This window comes from Formica exsecta, unplaced genomic scaffold (genome assembly GCF_003651465.1).
Source record: "Formica exsecta isolate Colony F162 unplaced genomic scaffold, ASM365146v1 scaffold504, whole genome shotgun sequence".
In the NCBI taxonomy this organism is placed as follows: domain Eukaryota; kingdom Metazoa; phylum Arthropoda; class Insecta; order Hymenoptera; family Formicidae; genus Formica; species Formica exsecta.
The window spans coordinates 115,270-133,979 of record NW_021852284.1 but is presented as its reverse complement, the minus strand read 5'-3'; the positions used below and the strand labels follow the sequence as shown (position 1 = coordinate 133,979).

General features: G+C 39.5%; 1 protein-coding gene across 3 annotated transcripts in view; it reads left to right on the top strand.

Annotated features, from left to right (window-relative positions):
• Positions 1–18,710, top strand: part of LOC115241690 (paired box protein Pax-6-like) — an 85,492-nt gene that overhangs the window by 15,154 nt on the left and 51,628 nt on the right. For all 3 annotated transcript variants that reach the window (XR_003884951.1, XM_029817570.1, XM_029817569.1), the window contains exons 3-4: positions 9,086–9,251; positions 10,302–10,482. Coding sequence is in view for 2 of the 3 variants with exons in the window: in XM_029817570.1 (XP_029673430.1) it covers positions 9,086–9,251; positions 10,302–10,482 (347 nt within the window). In the remaining variant the exon portion in view is untranslated. The remainder of the gene's footprint in view (positions 1–9,085; positions 9,252–10,301; positions 10,483–18,710) is intronic.

Genomic DNA, 18,710 nt, shown 5'->3' with positions numbered 1-18,710 from the left:
TCGACGACGCTGCCGTATTATTCCCACAGCTGATCATTCCGATACGTAGATCTAATTATGTCACAATCCCCATGGGCATCGCACTCCCATGGGAACGAGCGGTGCGCGACCACAATGCCAACCAACCAGTCGATGTCTCATTGTGCACTTTGTACGATTGTACTGTAGTACGCCTCTGTGTTAAAGGGGCCCTCGCGGCGCCTTATTTCCTGGTGGCACATGCACATCGACCCCCAGCCTACGTCTACATAAGGTTCCTTCGCCGGACCCTTCCCGCATTTTTCGGTAATAACTGTCGAAAAAACAGGGAGCTCCCGTAGACGAGGATCTCCCTCGTACGTCGATCGCGATTAAGCTTACTCCCTTTTTTTCTCTCTTTCTTCGTTCACAAATCACGCGGATTACATGGCCGGAACACATGTTCTTCGATATTGTTGCCGCGATTTCGCTTATTTAACGGAAATATTGGCGACCGGTGTCTCTGTGTGTGAGTTTCTTCAAATTTTCCGACGTCTGAAGGATAATGCTATATAAGCAGGAATTAGTAGTAGTAAATGCAGGACAGGGAATTTAGACAAGAAATAAATTTTCATGCAGAAATTCGCGCTTTGATGCGTCTAATATATGTATACAATAGAAAAACATAATCTCTGTTTTTAGAAATAAAAATTGTGTTAAAAAAGAAGAAGCTCGAAATTAAATCAGAAAAAATTAGTCAGTAAAACTAGTCAGAAAAACTTTTTATGAAAAGATCGCTAAAATTATGACAAAAAAGTGTAATTTACATTTACGTCATATAATCTTTTATAATCAGAAATGAATATTGGTTTATAAAAAATATACTACTCGTTAGTATCGATCGAAGCCGCATATACTGTACACTGTGAGAAGACTCGTGTATTAGGTAAGATTTAGAAATATTTATCCATATTCCATCTCTCAATGTATTATCCAAGAAGATTTTTTCTTTTTCACCGCGAGGAGATTAAAGAGTGCCACGTTTATCGCAGTTGATATTGAGATACTGGATATAATTCAGAGATGATGATCTACCTGGCGGACACGCGCGTGAGGGGACGATAATACCGGAATTGCCCGCGGACGAACCTGGGCCTCCCAACGCTCCATGTTGCTAGATAGAAGCAGCGGTTCTCTGACAGACTCGTTGGCGCGGAATAACGCGTTTACGGGGCTCTTTGTCCAGTCCGCTTTGGACCACGCCGGCCGTTTCGTGCGGCTGCGGCTGCCGCCGCCGCCACCACCGCCGCCGCTGCCGCTGCCGTTACCGCACCGCGCCGATCCCCGATCAGTTTCCCCGACCTTCCAGCATATAGTTGGCCTCCAGGTAATTGGATAATTCGACCCGGAAAGAGAAACTCCCTCCACTTGCCAGGAAGCGTTCACCTTTCCGGCGCAAAGCAGCGCGTTGACTCGCGCGCGTAATAGACGATCGCCGCGGGACCGTCGGGTAGTTGTTATCTCGTATAATGATGCATTTAATTGATTGTAATTAAAGTCGGAAATACTCGAAGCTTTTTTTTTATAAATCAAATATTTACTTCTAATTAAAAGATTATATAACTTATTGTTAGTATAGTACAAGGTAAACTCTCTCTATGTTCGAATTTATTCCTATGTCCAAGATGATATGAAAATGTTTGTATGACGGATTAACGGATTAATATAAAATAATTCCGAGCTGAATAAGAATTATATTTATCTTATATTTTATAACATTCGAGCCTTGAGGAATCAAGGCTTCAATGTTATAAAATATAAGATAGATGATATGTGTGTGTTCGATGTTTTAATTATATTTAATTCAGTTAGCTATTGGCACACATTTCTCAATATTTATAAATTTAGAAAAAATGTTACAATATTTTTTATAACGAAGAGGGAAGCTAAAAAAGCTTTTATAAATGAATTTTACATTATATATTTTATATATTTTTTTATCTGATATAAAAATAAACTGAATTTATTAAATAATTTTAATTTCTCAAATAATTTGTTCACTGCCTGACAATGATTCGTTCCGTTTTTTTTTTTTTTTAATAAGGTAAATGTAGGAGTGGGGTAAGTATTAGTGTATATAACTATAAAAAAACTCGATCGGCACGCAATCGGAAAAGAACACATTCGTTCTCTGTTCATTGATTATCAAGAGTTTTTTTAAATAGTTTTATTAACTATTTTTAAATACGTTCGCGTTTTCTCCATTATAAAATCCACATATTTTTGCAGCAATGTATTGCACGATATCGAAACAATGTATTTCTGTAAAAATTAAACCTTTTTTTTCACGAAAAGATAAAAATCAATATATTTTTTCTATATGAATATATATATATATTATTTTACTTTTACATAAAATGCATACAAATATAAAATTAATATCTATCTTACGTTCTCACTAGGAAAACGGAACGAATTATTGTCAGGCAGTGTATAATATTTCATACATTTTGTTTTGCGACATATAAAGTATTTATATCGACAATGGGAGAGGGTTGTCGGCGTACGGCGTATAACATGTTATTGTTTTGATGCGTTGTTATGTTGTTGTCATTCGTACGGTGAAGGCAGTGGCACGAGTCGCTCCGTGTGTCGTCGCATTATCTTTCGAAAAATGGTATTATTACAAGCAATTATTACAATTTGCGATTAACATTTTATATAGGCGAGTATAAAGATAATGCAATCTTTCTGGCCGAGTAAATCGTAGTTTCGTGTGATCGTAATGTTTTCAGTATGAGTATCGCCACATCTACGTTCATCTCGCTAGGGGAACGGAACGAATCACTATCGGGCAGTGTTCAATCATATTTGGCAAAGAGCTTTTAATTTACGATTTGAAATATGTCTGTTTCAGTTTTCACTTTTTATGAAAAAAAACAGTGGTTCGTTTATCTTGGAATTAAAATATAATTAGTAAAATTGTCGTTTTATTGATTATTATTATCATCTTAAAGCAAATTACACGCTCAATTTGTTCGGTATTGACGAGCATTTGGCACTTCGCAAATAGACACCTACGATCAATCGCCAAGTCGAAATCTCATTAGTGTCTTAAGAATGTAGCCATACGTATAGGCTAACCGTGTCACGGTACAAAATCGTCGACGAGATCCTTTGACCTGGAACAAGATCCCACATCTGTCTCCGGAGTCGATCTTTCCCCTTCGATACAAATCGGTGATCGAGGATGAATCGAGTTGTCAATGGACGGCCATTAATAACGCTAATAACTGTCGGGAGCACGTTTTCGGGAAAAAAAGGTTGTACCGGCAATAGAAAGAGAGTGTCAATGGACGGCCATTAATAACGCTAATAACTGTCGGGAGCACGTTTTCGGGAAAAAAAAAGGTTGTACCGGCAATAGAAAGAGAGAGAGAGAGAAAGAGAGAGGAAAAAAGTGAAGAGGGGAATAGAAGAGGAGTCGCTGCAGGTCAAAGCACGCGGCAGATTGGCTGCAAACAACGGCACAACAAATACTCGAGTTCTCATTGTATGCGCCGCTTCTCCTCGCGCAGGACAGTGTCGTGTAGTTCGCGATAGCGGCTACGGGAAAGCGGTCCCGGCCGCACCCCGCTAAGGTATAAGGGTCCTCATTTTGAAAACATGTCCGCAACAATGAGGCCATTATGACGATCGTCGAGCCGGTCGAGCATTCATATGCGGTACTCTCTCGTACCTTCTTCTTCTCCTCTCTCTCTCGCGGTTTCTTCCATCTTTACCTGGACGGTCAGTTGTCCTATAGATTGACCCTCGTCATGTCGTCCATGGCGTCTCAATACGGCGGCGACGAGCGAGAGACGAGCGGAGGGGGTGGGGGGAAAATCGGTGCGAGGGGGAGATTCTTCTATATCGTCGAACGATTTCACCGACAAAATAGACTACTGTCGTCTACGATGATGCACACGACTTTCCGCATTGTGCTAGAAGCTTTACGGCGAAAACGCGAGTAGTCAACTCCAGGTCGACTCGTTGACGCTCCACGGAGAAACCCCTGTATCGACGAGATTCCATAAATTAGTTCGAGACCGTATCATTGACACCGTAAAATCCACAGAGGACTTCATCGTGCGTCCCTATATATTCTTTACACTTATTTTCTCGATACGTTTGTGAGCATATCTATAGAACGATTGGAAACTTTCTTCTACATTTTGAATCGAAGAATGGAAATCAAATAACAGTTAAGGGTCAGAAGTAATATTCTGAATTACAATGAGAAAACATTAAAAAAAAATTATATCTTTACAAATTATCATTTATATTTAATTATAAAGAATTAATTTTAGAGAAAAGAAACGAGAGAGAGATGTTAAAAACGAGAAAAATACATATCATTAAATAATCGCTGAACACCGATTTAAAAAAATAACAATGAGATATTTTCCGATATTCTTATTAATCTAATTTTTTATAAGAAAGAGAATTAGATTTACATGATTCCAAGGATTGCGATTGATAGTTTTTACAAGCATTCCTTCGAATCGGCGTGAAATGACACTTCGGCATGATCGGGCAGATATTCCGTCTCTTCTTCATCCTCTTGAGCGATTACTGTGGCGAAACATCATGCCACTCGAGCCCAAGTGGGCATCCCTCGGCACCTATCTACCCCGAAGTTGAGGAGCCTCAAATGGGTTCGAAGGGTGTCCCGTGCTCTCCTCCGTTCATTCATTCGCCGGAAACGCATCTTTGCGGTGGATGATTGAGACGCCCGGCGGCGGGCATCGTCGACAACGCTCTAGGTGAACCGATTTTAACTGCCGTCTCCGTAAGCGTTTGTCATGGCACTTTAGCAGAGCGCCGTTACGAATACACGTATACCTCACGATAGAGATTGCCGTTCTTGTTCTCAAGTCCGCAACTTCTGCGCAACTCGATACAAGGATGCACAATGACCCGCGACAATGACTACGATAGAGGAACTTTCAGACCATCGAATAGGGCTTTTCACGTCAAACAAAATTCGATCGATCCGTGTCATCGATATACAAATCGTTTCGCTAAATGGATGGGAAACTCAAATTTCACTCTTGAATTGTTGCGCTATACATCTCAAGTATTCTGTACTTGATTGAACACTTATAGAAATAGTAAAATTAGTGCCACCTCCAAACTAATAAAATTATTTCTATATATATGTATGTAGTAAAATTTATTTTTATGAGCCTTAATCATATTCAAAATCTTAATCAATTTTGCATATATTTTCCATTCTTATAATTTTAATAATAAAATATATATTCTTTCTTTTAAAATTCTTGAAAAATGTTTTATATATAAAATTTTTATATATAATATATTCTTCAAAGATTTTAAAATAAAAAGGATACTATATAGAAATGGAAACAACTATAGCGTTTATGAGATGCAGAGAGAATAAAGCGCAATGATCTATCTGAGAGAGTCAAAAACAAATCAAAACAGAAGACTTTATCGTAATATGAGAAATCGGGATACGCGGATTAAGTCTCGTGTAGAGGAAGCCGACAACCTCCGGCGAGCCGCTGCTGCTCGTCGTAATTGATTACGTCACGACGGCGAGAGGAGGACCACCCCGGAAAACAAGGAGGAAAACGAGAGGTGGATATATAAGTCGGACGGGGAGGAAGAAGTCGGACGGATGATGAATGTGCTGTCTGAGCCGTCGCGTCAGCGAGGCTCTGTTGCCCGTTTGTAAACGAGCTTCCCATTCTTTTTTTCACGGTTCTTTACTCGCTGCCAAAAGTATCAAACTGTCTGCGCATATCCGAAAACACTTTGCCGATCCTTGTCGATCCTCGATTAGCGTTCGCTGATCACTTGTCATTAGACTCTCCAAAATTTTCTGCTTTTTGTTGACATACAGCGTAAAGTAAGCAGAATTAAAGTAACAGAAATAAATTGAAAGGGGCGGGGAGAGATTAATAGAACTAATTGGAAATTATATAAATAGTAGAGCTATGAAAATATTGCCAAGATCCGCATCTCCTTTCATATATGACAGTAACATATATATACATTCATATATGTCATGCATAAAAAATTATATACCGTACACGTGGAATTTGATGTCATTTTGTCTTTTTATTTTCTTTTATCTTTTATCTATTTTCGTTTATTCTTTGCATATAATGCAAAGAAAAAACATTTTTTTCATATTATGCTCATTCGGAGTAATGCATTTGTACAAGATTTTATCACAGCCGGTTGCGCTAACGCGGGATAAGAAAGTTTGCCTTGGGTAACTATTGGAAATACATTATTACGTCGACAGATGAGAAGTTATCTTCTAAGAAATAGCATATTATATATTATAATGAGTTTAAAACCTTTCCCCCCTCATTGCACGGTATATCTGTGCTGCGTTTATTAGCAGCACGTGTTTTATACATATGCTAATTCTTTTGTCTTTTTTGTTTGTAAAAGAATCTCTCTAATTTGATATTTTAATTACATCGAGCAAAAATTTGACTTATGAAAATCATTGCTTTAAAAAAGGTCTATCCTCTCTAAGGTATATATTATTTATTTTCTTAATATCTCTTGCAATTTTTATTATTGCGTATGAATGCCGATAATAGAATAATAATAATATAAAATAATATAAAATAATATAAAACATCAGAAAGAGTTATGTACGTGATAACAATAATTTTTCAGAGATCCACAAAGAAACGGTGACGGACATTCGGAAAAATTCCGCGCGTGTTCGATGATGCATCATGATATGGGAAAGGGTGTTGGGGCGAGAAAGCGAGAAGGGATCAAGGGACGGCTAATGAAGTCCTAATAAACGGCGCCGAGGCTCGGGCAGGCGGCGACACCCTTTCCGGCTTGATATTTAATACAAACGTTACAATATCAAAACACGTCCTCTGGGTCCGAATGCCCACTCGAGCGCACCCCTTGGTCGCGCGCGCGGTTAATACCGGCTGCCTTAAAGGCGCAGTATCGCGCACCCCCTTGCGTTGTTGTACCGATAATACAAACGTACATATCCCCAGAATCCGCGTTGGGTTCACGACGAGGAGCTAACTATAATTCCCCGATGCTCTCTCGTGCTCGAACACAATGGCCGGGCGAGCGATGCAAAGGGGAGAGAGAAAGAGAGAGAGAGAGAGAGAAAAACTAGCCCTCTCTAAAGACGCGCCAGTTATTTGCGCGAGTTATTATCGCTCGTTAAGAACCGGCATTCGAAGCGCGTTTAACAATTTGCTCGTATTCGCCCTCCTTTTCACAGACTCCATTTGTTTCTTTAATTTACTACTCCGCTTTTTGCCCGCCGATTTGCGAATCTCGCGCGGTATTATCGGCAGATTTCTCCGGACGAGAATTTCCGTTTCCATTGCTTCTGTATGCATATCTCTTATATGCTTCTTTTTTATAGATTTTTATAAAGAGGCAAGTGGCGACTTATTAAAACATAGACACGTTAATTTGTGAATTATGACACGGTAGTTATTTACACCTATGTGTACACACATGTGGGATAGCTTCTCTCTTCCTCTCTCTTTTTTTTTTCTCTTACGACAACGAGGGAGACCCATTCACGATGGGACATACACGCGAGAAATGGCTTCGCGATTCTCGTGCCAGGCCCATTTTCGAAAGTCAATCGACCGTGAGCCCCCTTTCCGTCGATCGCGCGCACTCGTAAATCTCCCTTATAACCCTCCGGGTGTATGCCAGTCGACGCGATGCGACGCGCCGAATTAGCGTCAACAGGATATTTTTGACAACCAACGTTGCTTTTTTCCTAACGGACCTCATAAGCGATAGTTGTGTATGGAAGCAATGCGTACATATATGTCTGCACTCACATATTACATTCTGTTTGATGATGATTTCCAATCGGTGTTTCGATACAAGCTAAGGATTTAATTTTTTCGTATTGCTATATCTGTTACTAGATTTATCAGATAGATTTAAAGAATTAATATATTTAAAGGATATAACAATTTTTTATTGTTACTACATGAGATAAAGAAATCTAATTCTTTGCAGTGCAAAATGTGATAATTTTTAGTGAGTAACTATTTGCGTAATTTTATTACATTAGTGTAATTTATTATTATATTAATCAAAAACTCTGGGATAATCTCATATTCTCATTTATGGAAAATTATTTTTAAATTCTTTAATTAGTATTACAAGAGAGGAAAATATATTTTTTTTTTAGAAATATTATGTTACATGTAAAAATATCAGAATTTTAACTTTTCTAATTATTTCTTATGATCATATAAAATTAATCATATTTCTGATAACTTTATATAAATACGGATAATTCATTACACGCAGACAAGGGTATTATCAAGGAATCCTTTCACTAGATTCATGATAAATTCATGTTAGCTATGTGCTACATAATGGTACTTATTTTTTCTTACTTTATTTGTGTAAATTTTACCTATCTTTTGAAAACGATAGGATCTCTACTCCAGAAAAATTAGGGCGTGGCACTCCACTCTAAGTGTCACCTTCGGATGCAGCTTTTGCGCGCGGCGGTGACGGGAATATAAAGTATCTGCACGAGGGAACGCTTCTTTTTCTCACTCTCTCCTCCCTGGCGTTTCTCTCGAGTGTCCCAAGACGGCGGCGTGTGTGCCTGCCTTGTCACTGGCACAATGAGTCGAAGATTATCTACGATGGGATTCGCTGACATTACGACGCTCGCGACCAACCCCCTGCGCTCATCCTCCGCCACTCCGTCGCCCCCTTTCGTCGAGCGCGAAAAGAAAGAAAGAAAGAAAGAAAGAACCCGCCGTAGTCTTCTTCTCTCCTCTCGGGTTTGAGCTTCTGAACGGGAGGAGAGAAAATACATGATCTACGGCGACAGCGGTATTGTTCGTCGAAACGCGAAAAAGTCACCAGAGGCGGTGGAGCATTTGAACTTTTCACACCCCTTATGCGAACATTTACCGCGGGAGGGGATCGAGAGGAGAGAATAATTCAGAGAAATATGATTTCTTTGTCGGCGTAATTTTTTACTGCTTGATCTGTTGGTGTATCTAGTTCTAAAAAAGAAATGACTGTTTAAAAGTAAGCGAGCACCGGGTATATATGCGACTTTCATTGTTCGCAGGACACAGCGGGGTGAACCAGCTGGGTGGTGTCTTCGTCGGCGGCCGGCCACTTCCGGACTCGACGCGGCAAAAGATCGTCGAGCTCGCACATTCGGGCGCGCGACCTTGCGATATCTCCAGGATACTGCAGGTCAGCAATGGCTGCGTCTCGAAGATCCTGGGCAGGTTGGTTGCAATATTGCTTATTTCACATGACGGTGTCTACTCTTTCGAAAAATATGAAAACCTGAAATTATCAGGAATTTATTTCTTTTATATCTAGAGAAAAATCTGGGAATTCTCATAGAATTTTATTTGAGTTCAGGGAACTTTTTAAAAATTTTTCTTTGATAATATTTTTATATTATAAGTAATCGCCGATAAGCCAAGTTATGAATTATTAAAATGTAATATAAATATTAATCTATCTTTGTTTATATATTTAATGTCTTAAAAAAATATTGAATATGCAATACATATTCTTTTCAATGTAATTTTTACTGATAAAAAAATGAAAATGTTATGCAAGTGAAAAATGTTTATCTTACGAAAGCTATTCAGCTTTTTTATTACATTTGCGAATTTGAAACTTAGGTCTATGTTTTTCCTCTGTATGAGCGAAAAGCATTAGAAAAATGCATGCAATAGAAAAGTTTATTTTAAAAGGTTGCACCAAAAAATCTTTAAAATATTCTCTTTACCTGGAATTTTAAACAAAAATACCTGAAAAATCAGGGAATTTTTTTAGAAGATAGGAGTAGACACCGTGGACATATACACGCAATCTTCTGGCTCAAATCATTATATACTTATCAATTCAATTTCGATTCAATTAAATTGTATCATACTCCAAAAATTTATTTTAAGGTTTGATAAAAAAAAATATGTGATTATATATTGATTGTTTTACATTACATCGAATATGTATCTTTTACAAATTTTAAGAAGTAAAAGAACATTGTAAAGTTATAATGGAATTCAAACTGGTTAAGAGGAGAATATAAATAGGTTATTCAAACACTTTTACGTTATACACAGCCATTGCGTCATAAAAGGCGCAATCAAAGTATATTGTTCAATAACGGCTTTGCCCCCGCATTATGCAGCTCGATCCAAATTTAAACCGTAATATGGCGGACGATATGCTTAGTATAATGTCCTATTACCAATGCTGACTTCAAAGATTTTTATTCTTGCATTCCTACCGTATTGTACCGCAAATTATTATTGTTGTAGGTACTATGAGACCGGATCTATAAGGCCCAGGGCTATCGGTGGCAGCAAACCGCGTGTGGCGACGGCGGAGGTCGTCAACAAGATCTCGCTCTACAAAAGCGAGTGCCCGTCGATCTTTGCGTGGGAGATCCGAGATCGCTTGCTGCAGGAAGGCGTGTGCACGAACGACAACATCCCAAGCGTAAGTACGACCTACAATATGTTCAAAAATTTTTCTTGCTTTCACTTATATTAAACAGAAGATTGAAGAATATATTATCTTCATTATAGTGGTTGTGTCACTCATTATTATGACCAGTAGATAACAAACTAAACTAGTTGGAAATATTTACTGACACAATAAACAGATTGACCTATAGTCAATATAATAATAATTGAGAGAGAATAAATATACATAGGTAATTTATTATCTATAAAAAAGGTTTTCATCAACGCGAATACGTAATGGAATTATTTATGGCGAAAACTCGAGTACTCAAAATTATTCTACATCATTCAGTTTCATTATTTTATTAATTTATTACAAAAGGATGCTATAGCAGATTTTCCTGTTAGATCGTAAATTGCATCGCATATTTAATAAAAACTGTGTTAGTCTTTTTGAGAAACAGTGAAAATACAAATCAAATAATGAAGATTCGCGCCTCATAAAAAATCTTGGTTAATTTAGTTAAATCTCGCTGACCGATTACAACACAGCTTGACAAAGGTTTCCGCGGAAGAATCGGTGTCGCGGCGGCGGCGACAATACAAAGCACGTCGCAAAACAGCCGTAATGGAGCCTGACTTTCGGCGGGTGGGTGGAAGTTGTAAACGCGCAGGCGTATTGTCAACGGGGGCTTTGTCTCTACTCACACAAAACAGGACCGCATTTACATAGATAGCGCGAGTCGTACGCAGGACGAGGAGGGGGACGGAGGTGAGGGATGGAAATCAGTTTTCCGTGGGGTGGCGACCGGTTGTACAGAGGATGTTTATGCGAGCTGATGGACTCTCGGGCGACGTGTGCAAACTCCACCCCCCTGTCGCGGCGCGCGGCTGATGTTGTTAACACGAGGCGGTTAATCGCGCAAACGGATGACGGACGATTTGGCGTTAACCGGTTCCGCCCCGACGAGTCCTCTGTTTCCCCAACGCGAATCATTCTTTCCATCTCGCAATCGCGACATTCCGATAGAGATTCTCGTCTATCGTTAAAAAGTGTCACTATTACAACATATTAACATTAGATGCAATTTTTTTTTTCTTTTTTATGTATTGCTTCGCAAGTATAGAGTTGCCAATTTTTGTCAGGAGAATAATGTAAGGTAAAAGAAAAGACAGAGAGCAAAGAAAATCATCTATTCGCACCTCTGGAATTTAAATCGGAAAGACACGATGATTTTTCATAACTCAAAAGATATCCGGAGAAAGGAAATTGTCCGGATATCTTTATCAACAATGAATAAATACAAAACTAGTCGGAAGTGCAAATTGAACTTGAAATATATATAATGATTAGCAGAACGCATACGTTAAACACCGAGAAGTATCCACCAAAAAGGAACGTAATATCAATTCTTGTAGAATTAATTAAGAGATTGCTCGAGGATGGTCGAGGCACAGATCAAAAGAAAATTCTCTGACGTCTTCCTTTTTTTTTTTTATTTTCCTTCTTTTCCGATCTGTGGAGAGAGGGACCCTCCCCCCGTCCCCTTCAACCCCGCGATACGTTCGGTGTTCACGACGACGGGGTTGGTTCCTCCCCGTATACCGCCGTTGCCATGGATATTTGCATGCGTCCAATAAACGGTGGCTAAGGGGCTCTCGACTCGCTTAGGGTAAAAAGCGAAAGAGGGTCGCTAAATTTTACCCTCCCCCTCCCCCACATTGCTCTACGCCGTTCTTCCTTGTTTCTATTTGCGTCGCGTCTCCTTCATTCTATTCGTCTTCCCTTTGCTGGCTGGCTCGCTCCCTCGCGTCTTCGTAACAACGCCGAGGTGCACGCGAGCTACCCTCATGAAGAGGCCACGGGTGAAAGTCGTAGTGAGGTTGGAAAAGGAAAAGGATGACGGTAGAACCGAGAGAGCATTCTTATCGACGTGAGAAAAAAAGTGTCAAAGGCTCGCCGTGAAAGAAAGCCGACGAGAGTTCATCTTCGCCGCTTTTTGTTCAGCCCTCTCCTCTTTCGTCGTCACGACAAATTTTAGCATCCGCGTCTAGGAAAATAGACTGAAATGATTTGTTTGAATTCGCAAAAATTATGATAGCTTCTAATTGCTACGAGAGAATAGATTTTTCTCCTTTATAGCCGTTATCAAAATAGTATAGCAATAAAAAAATTAAATGAATTATTTATACATTTAAATCTTGGAATTTAAAAAATTTTTAATTTTTCTTTGAAACTTTTTCTAACGTAAATTTACATCATGCTTAATTATTTAATCCCGTAATCCTGAAAATCGTTTCTATAAAAAGTGACACTTTAAAATGATACATTTCGTATTCAATATAATCCATTCGATCTATTTCAGAATCGCAATTTTTCAGCTATTTAGATATATGATATTAGATATATGATTAGATATTAGATATGATTAGATATATGATTAGATATTGTTGGTGAAAAGAGAATTAAATGAAAAAATGGTGGAAAAAACGCTCAACGCGTTAAAGAAACAACGCGAAAAAGTTTAACAAGTATGTTACAGCGAGTCGTCAAAGGCGTGACTTTTAAGCATTTTAAGCGGTAGAAAACGAGGCGCCGACACAAACAGCGACGTTACAGAATTTCGCGTTTTAACAAATTACGGGAGAGCTTGCGGACTTCGCGGAGCGCGCCTCCGGGGCGTTGGAGGATCAAAGTCGGCGCGTAATCCCGGCCGCGTTTGAGGATCTTGCGAGCGCTTCTGAACTTGTTGTGGGCAAGATTAACGTTTCTTTAATGGTCCGTGTAATATTCCATTACGTACAGTTCGCTCGAGAATTATTGCGCCGGGGCGAAACGAGGCGTCGAACGGATTCGAGCGCTAAAACGCGAAGCGATCGAACGGCCAAGAGGAATTTCAGTTTCACATTCAGTGAAGTCTTCAGATATTACATCGTCTTTTTCCGAAAATAGGTTAACATCACATATATCAACAAAATTGGTACATCGAAATATCGTTGGATAAAATTTAAAGAATATATTTTGTCTGAATGGTACGGTTACAAAATTAGTTCTGTGCTAATTTATAATAATTTTCAAAAGGTTCATTTGTCTTGATGGATAAATGTTGTGTCTTCGAGAAAAGCGATATATATATATATTACATTATTTGCTATAAAAAAGTTCTTCTGAAGCTATACAGAAGGATTAAAAAAAAAATTATTATGTTGATTTTGAATTTTTATTTTACTATGGAATATATCGCAAAATATTGCGGAAGTGCACAGAATTTTCACAAATGTGACTTGCGTCGCCACGTTCGAAAACTTTTGAACAGAATTCCTTTCGTAAACCAAAGTATTTGAAAATTCTTCAATTTTTCTCTGGGAGCAAAATAATTCGCGAACGGGATTGATTCGAAAACATTTCTACTCATTTTCTCTGATCACTTTGTGCGTGTCCGTCCATGTGCCGTCATGTGCGCGTGTGGTAAACGATAGAAGACCTCAGTTCGCTGGGAAGGGGGGGGGGAAGGAAAGAGGAAAAGTGAGAGAAGGTACGAACGGAACGAAGGAACGTATTCCAGGCGAGCCGTGGTGATTGGGGGAAATTTCATTATTCTCAGACATTACCCCCGTTATTGTAATGCCATCAAATTGGATACGCTTCGTACACCTTGTGGAATGGGTGGAATATCTCGAGCTCTTTCCTCTTTCGTCGACTCTCTCTCTCTCTCTCTCTCTCTCTCTCTTTCTTTTTTTTCCGCTTTTTTTGCGTAAACGTCGGAACGAAGCTTGCCCTGTTGCGGATTTCTTCATCTTGCTCTAACAATTTTATTCTGCATATATATCTCGTTCGATTTGGCTAAACAAAATCGGAAGATATACTTTTTATGTGTTTCAAACTTTTTGTTTGCGTTGGGTTTTCTATCGATTATTACGACAGAACATTCTTATAAAAATATAAATTATCAATGTATCTTATGAACAAAGTTTTTCTTACATAGACGTTGATACGATTTTTGTCAAGTATTTCCAAAAATCTCGTTTCATCGTTTAAAGAAACACAACTACAATTAATCCGTTAATTTATCAAAAAGAAATTTCTTATCTTGATAAATATTACAGCATTAACTTGCATTATATACATGATAGTTCTTTCTACTTTTCGACGAAAAGCACAATTTAATTTAATGTTTTACCTGTTACAGTCATTATTCAAAAATTTGTATATGCAAAGATAGAGAATAATCAAATTAAGTATCGTTGAGTAGATTTTTATGAGAATTTCTTATTATTATTAAAGAAGAAATCTTTTTCATAGAAATCTATTCAACGATACTTAATTTAATTATTTTCTATCTTTTCGACATTTTGAGGAAATATTTCAACGACCAGATTAAGTAAAATTACGCGAGAGCAACAGTTTTGTGTATAACAGACGCCCGATCACATTTATCCTCTTTCGCGAGAAAGTTGAACGCGCGCGGAATTGTCGAATCGAGCCAATGGCTCGACAAACCAGTAAAGCCCGCAGGACGCGGAGACGGATTCGAAATGTCCTGCGGAGCTCCCGCTATCCGTTTCGTCGTGGAATACCGTTTCGGTCCCTGCCGGATTTGAATTTGGCACCCGGCGTGGCGGACGCGTTATTGGTTTACTCGCGCCACTGACTCCGGGATGCCGACAGCGGTTCTCATCCGAGAACGAGGAAGAATTGCCTGTGAATCGGTCATTCGGGAGATAATGTAAATCCTTTTTCAATCATCGCTGGTGATTCTGCGAAAAAGAAAAAAAAATTAAGAAATTATATGTTTCTTTCCGCTTGTCTATTTATAGCCATTTAAATAATTATTACATTTTTGAGAATTCTTTTTCATACTTTTTTATGGGATTTTTGTTATATATTCTTGAAAAGTTTAATATACATATATTATACTATCATAATATTATCCGTGATTGATAAATTATCGATAATGTATAATATTACAGAGGAAGCTAAGGTCAATAGAATTCTAGTAAATTCTCAAGTCATATTTTTGAGAGATCAAAGGGGCGTTTTTTTTTACAAAATTTATTGATAGAAAACAACTAAGAGCGTCACTGCGAAACGAGATTACGTTCGTTGACCAGAACGGCCATGCGCGTCCATTCCAAGGGCTGACGTTGACATCTCGCCTCCATCGAGCATCTCTATATTATATCGCGCGCATCTTTCTTACGTAAGAAATCGGCATTTCGCTAAACTGCCTGTTTATAATCAGATTGCTGCAATTCATTGAATTGATTTTTTTACACTTATAATTTTTGAAAGTCGTGCTATTGATACGAATTTGAAAAACGTAAATCGTGAGAATAATCTTGTCGCGATAGCAAACCTATATATGATAACAAACATAATCAGTCAAATCAGTTTTTGACAGTCGTATTTGCTGATATTATGAAGAATATCAAATAATCATTCTATTTAAAGGCAACATATTTGTACTTTATTAGCAGCGCGTCTTTCGTTGCTTCTCGTACAATTTGAATTCTCGAGCTTACGGCAATTTTGCGAAGCTATCCGCGATGCAATTTATCTGGCGTCCATTTTTGCAAAAGTGCGTCTCGATGACAACATTCGTCATCCGCGGAGAACCCGCTGTCAAGCGAGAGGAGCGCCGCTGCCCCGACGAGATTACATTTGTCGAGGTGGCCAGCACCGTCGTTCCGGCTGGTTCCAGGCAGTCCGATCCCGCAGGGAGGTAAAGGGGAGAGAAGTGGAGGGGGAGGGGAGAGGGTTGGATGTCAATGCCGAACCGTCGCCGTCGCCACCACCGCCCGCCCAACCCTTTTAGAACGCGAAATCGCGCGATATACAGGCCGCCAGCCGGCCAGCCCTCGCTCTCATTCCCTCGATGCAAGGGTGGAAAATCACTGGTACCACGACAGAATCGGGTTGGGAGGAGGTGAACGGGGCTTTCCCGAGCGATGGCCGTGCGCTGTCCCTGTAATTAATAGTCACCCATCGCCGACGGACAGCCCGAGAATCGAGTTTACAGCCTGTAACCCGCGTGTCGGAGCGAATCGGACGATTGTTTAAGCGAGTGGCCATCTCTCTGTCCGACGTCTCCATCTATTCAAAGAATACCACGTATTTGATTGCGTGTATTCGTTTGTGACGTAATATCGTGATAATAATTTTGCGAATGAAGTGATCTCGCGTAAGAGATCGATTAGTTAGACATTCCCAGACGTAACGAGTGAAAGAAAAAAATATTCGATGAGATAAGAAAGTAAAAACATTTGAGAAAAAATTTTCCAATATCTTACTATTTATCAAAGAAATCGAATTATTATAAATTCTCTTACCGCATTCATCCTATTTTGTTACGGAGAGCCAATTGCGAGCATAGGAAATCAATTCCGCAACGGTACAGCCCGCTCGACCGACACCGACGCGGGACGGATGATTAAAAGGAACGTCAGTTCGCGCGAGGAAGAAAAAGACTTCAGCGGCGAGAAGGATTCTCGTTCTCGGTAAGAGGAGGAACGCGGAAGGGTAGTGGGCATCGAGAAAGAACGGGGAACGACTGAGGATGGGAAGAGAGGTGAAAGGGAAAAGAAGGAGTGCCCGAGGGGGAGAGAGTGGAAGTTAGTGGCGGCTCGGTGAGAAATACATAATGCAGTAGCCGGACGTCTCCGACACCCCCTAACTCACCCTTCTCCGGGACGAAGAAGAGGAGGGGCTGCTGTTACCGCTGTCGCGAGAAAGAGAACAAGAGAGAGTATGTAGAGGAGAGGTTGGCCACGGCGACGGTGATGTTGGTGATGGTGTAGGTGAAGGAGAGGCAGAAAGACCGGGGGAGGTCGAGGGGGTCGGTAGCGCGCGCGAGTGTACGAAGGGGTGCATTGATTTACGCAGCCGGGGCAAGGCGAGGGTGTCTCCAAGGCGGACGTGCAGGGGCCAACAATTCACTCGCCTCGGGTTCCAGGAACCATCCATTACTTTGGTTCTTCCACCGTCACCCCCTAGAGTTGTCTCCCCCGGCATTGTTGCGGTTACTTACCGCGTCCATCGAGAACGTAGCCATTGTCACGGCGAAGTCGCGTGGCTCGCCGGTCTTTGCTAAATGCCGTTCGTATCTTCGCGTGACGTCATGGTGACATTGATTCGATGAAGAATTAGATCTTGTGACTTAACATGAAAGCAATTTTCTTTCTTTCGTTAACATAAATTGGATTAAAGAGCGATTAACATGCTTTGAACATTAAATATTTAATTGCATTATTAGATTATGTAATTCGCGCCAAAGAAAATCATAGAAAAAAATCTCGAACTTCAAGAATTGAAGCTATAAGAGAATAGTTTAAGCACAAATTGATTTTTCTGATGAATAAAATAATGGGCAGATTACAAATAATTTATATCAATATTGATAAAATGTAACATTTAATTGCTGAAAAATATAAGTATATCGATTTAGGAGAGAGAAAGAAAGAGATCTGTATCAAATCTGTATCTTTGACGTCATTTTTCTATTTTAATCAATTTTTAATATATTTTAAGCAAATATTTAAAATATTATATTCTTAAATTTTGTTATAAATTTATTTCAGCATTTTACTTTATTTCCATTTCGTTATTTTACATAGGTAATTACATATTCAGAATATTTCTAAGTATAAATTATTAACAAAAGAAAACGAAACAATTTTTTAAATTACTTACGATATTATCGAATAATACTCTTACGCTAATCATATGTTATATATAAATATATAATATTCAATAATAATATAAATAATTAGAAGACTTGTTTGGATCGAGGACAATCGATCGAGGATATTCTATTCTCGATGACAGGCGATCAAGAAATACGTACGGATAAAAAAAGCGGATTTTTCTTTGGTAGAAAGAGAGAGAGAGAGAGAGAAGGAGGGGATAGCTCTCTATGTCGAAGTGGTTAACGTCATTTTAACCGCTGACTGCTCTCGCAACCCTATCCGCGTTCCGGCGTCGCTGTTCGAGTTCATCCACCGTGCACCGGTTGTCCCATCCAATCAGGTCATCGTCATCGCCGTTGTCGTTGCTGATCCGCGTGAACCATGCTCGTATACGTGAACTGTACACGGTCGATGGATGCGCGGCCGAAGAATATCGACTTTCAGCCTTCCCGGCCTCGATTGTCCTCCCGGCCGACGATTATCAGACGTTGGGATCTCTCTCCGTGGCCGAGTTCCTTTTTTCAAAACTGGTGCGTGTTCCTCCTCGTCAAGTCTTGCCTTTTTTCCTATCCCCGT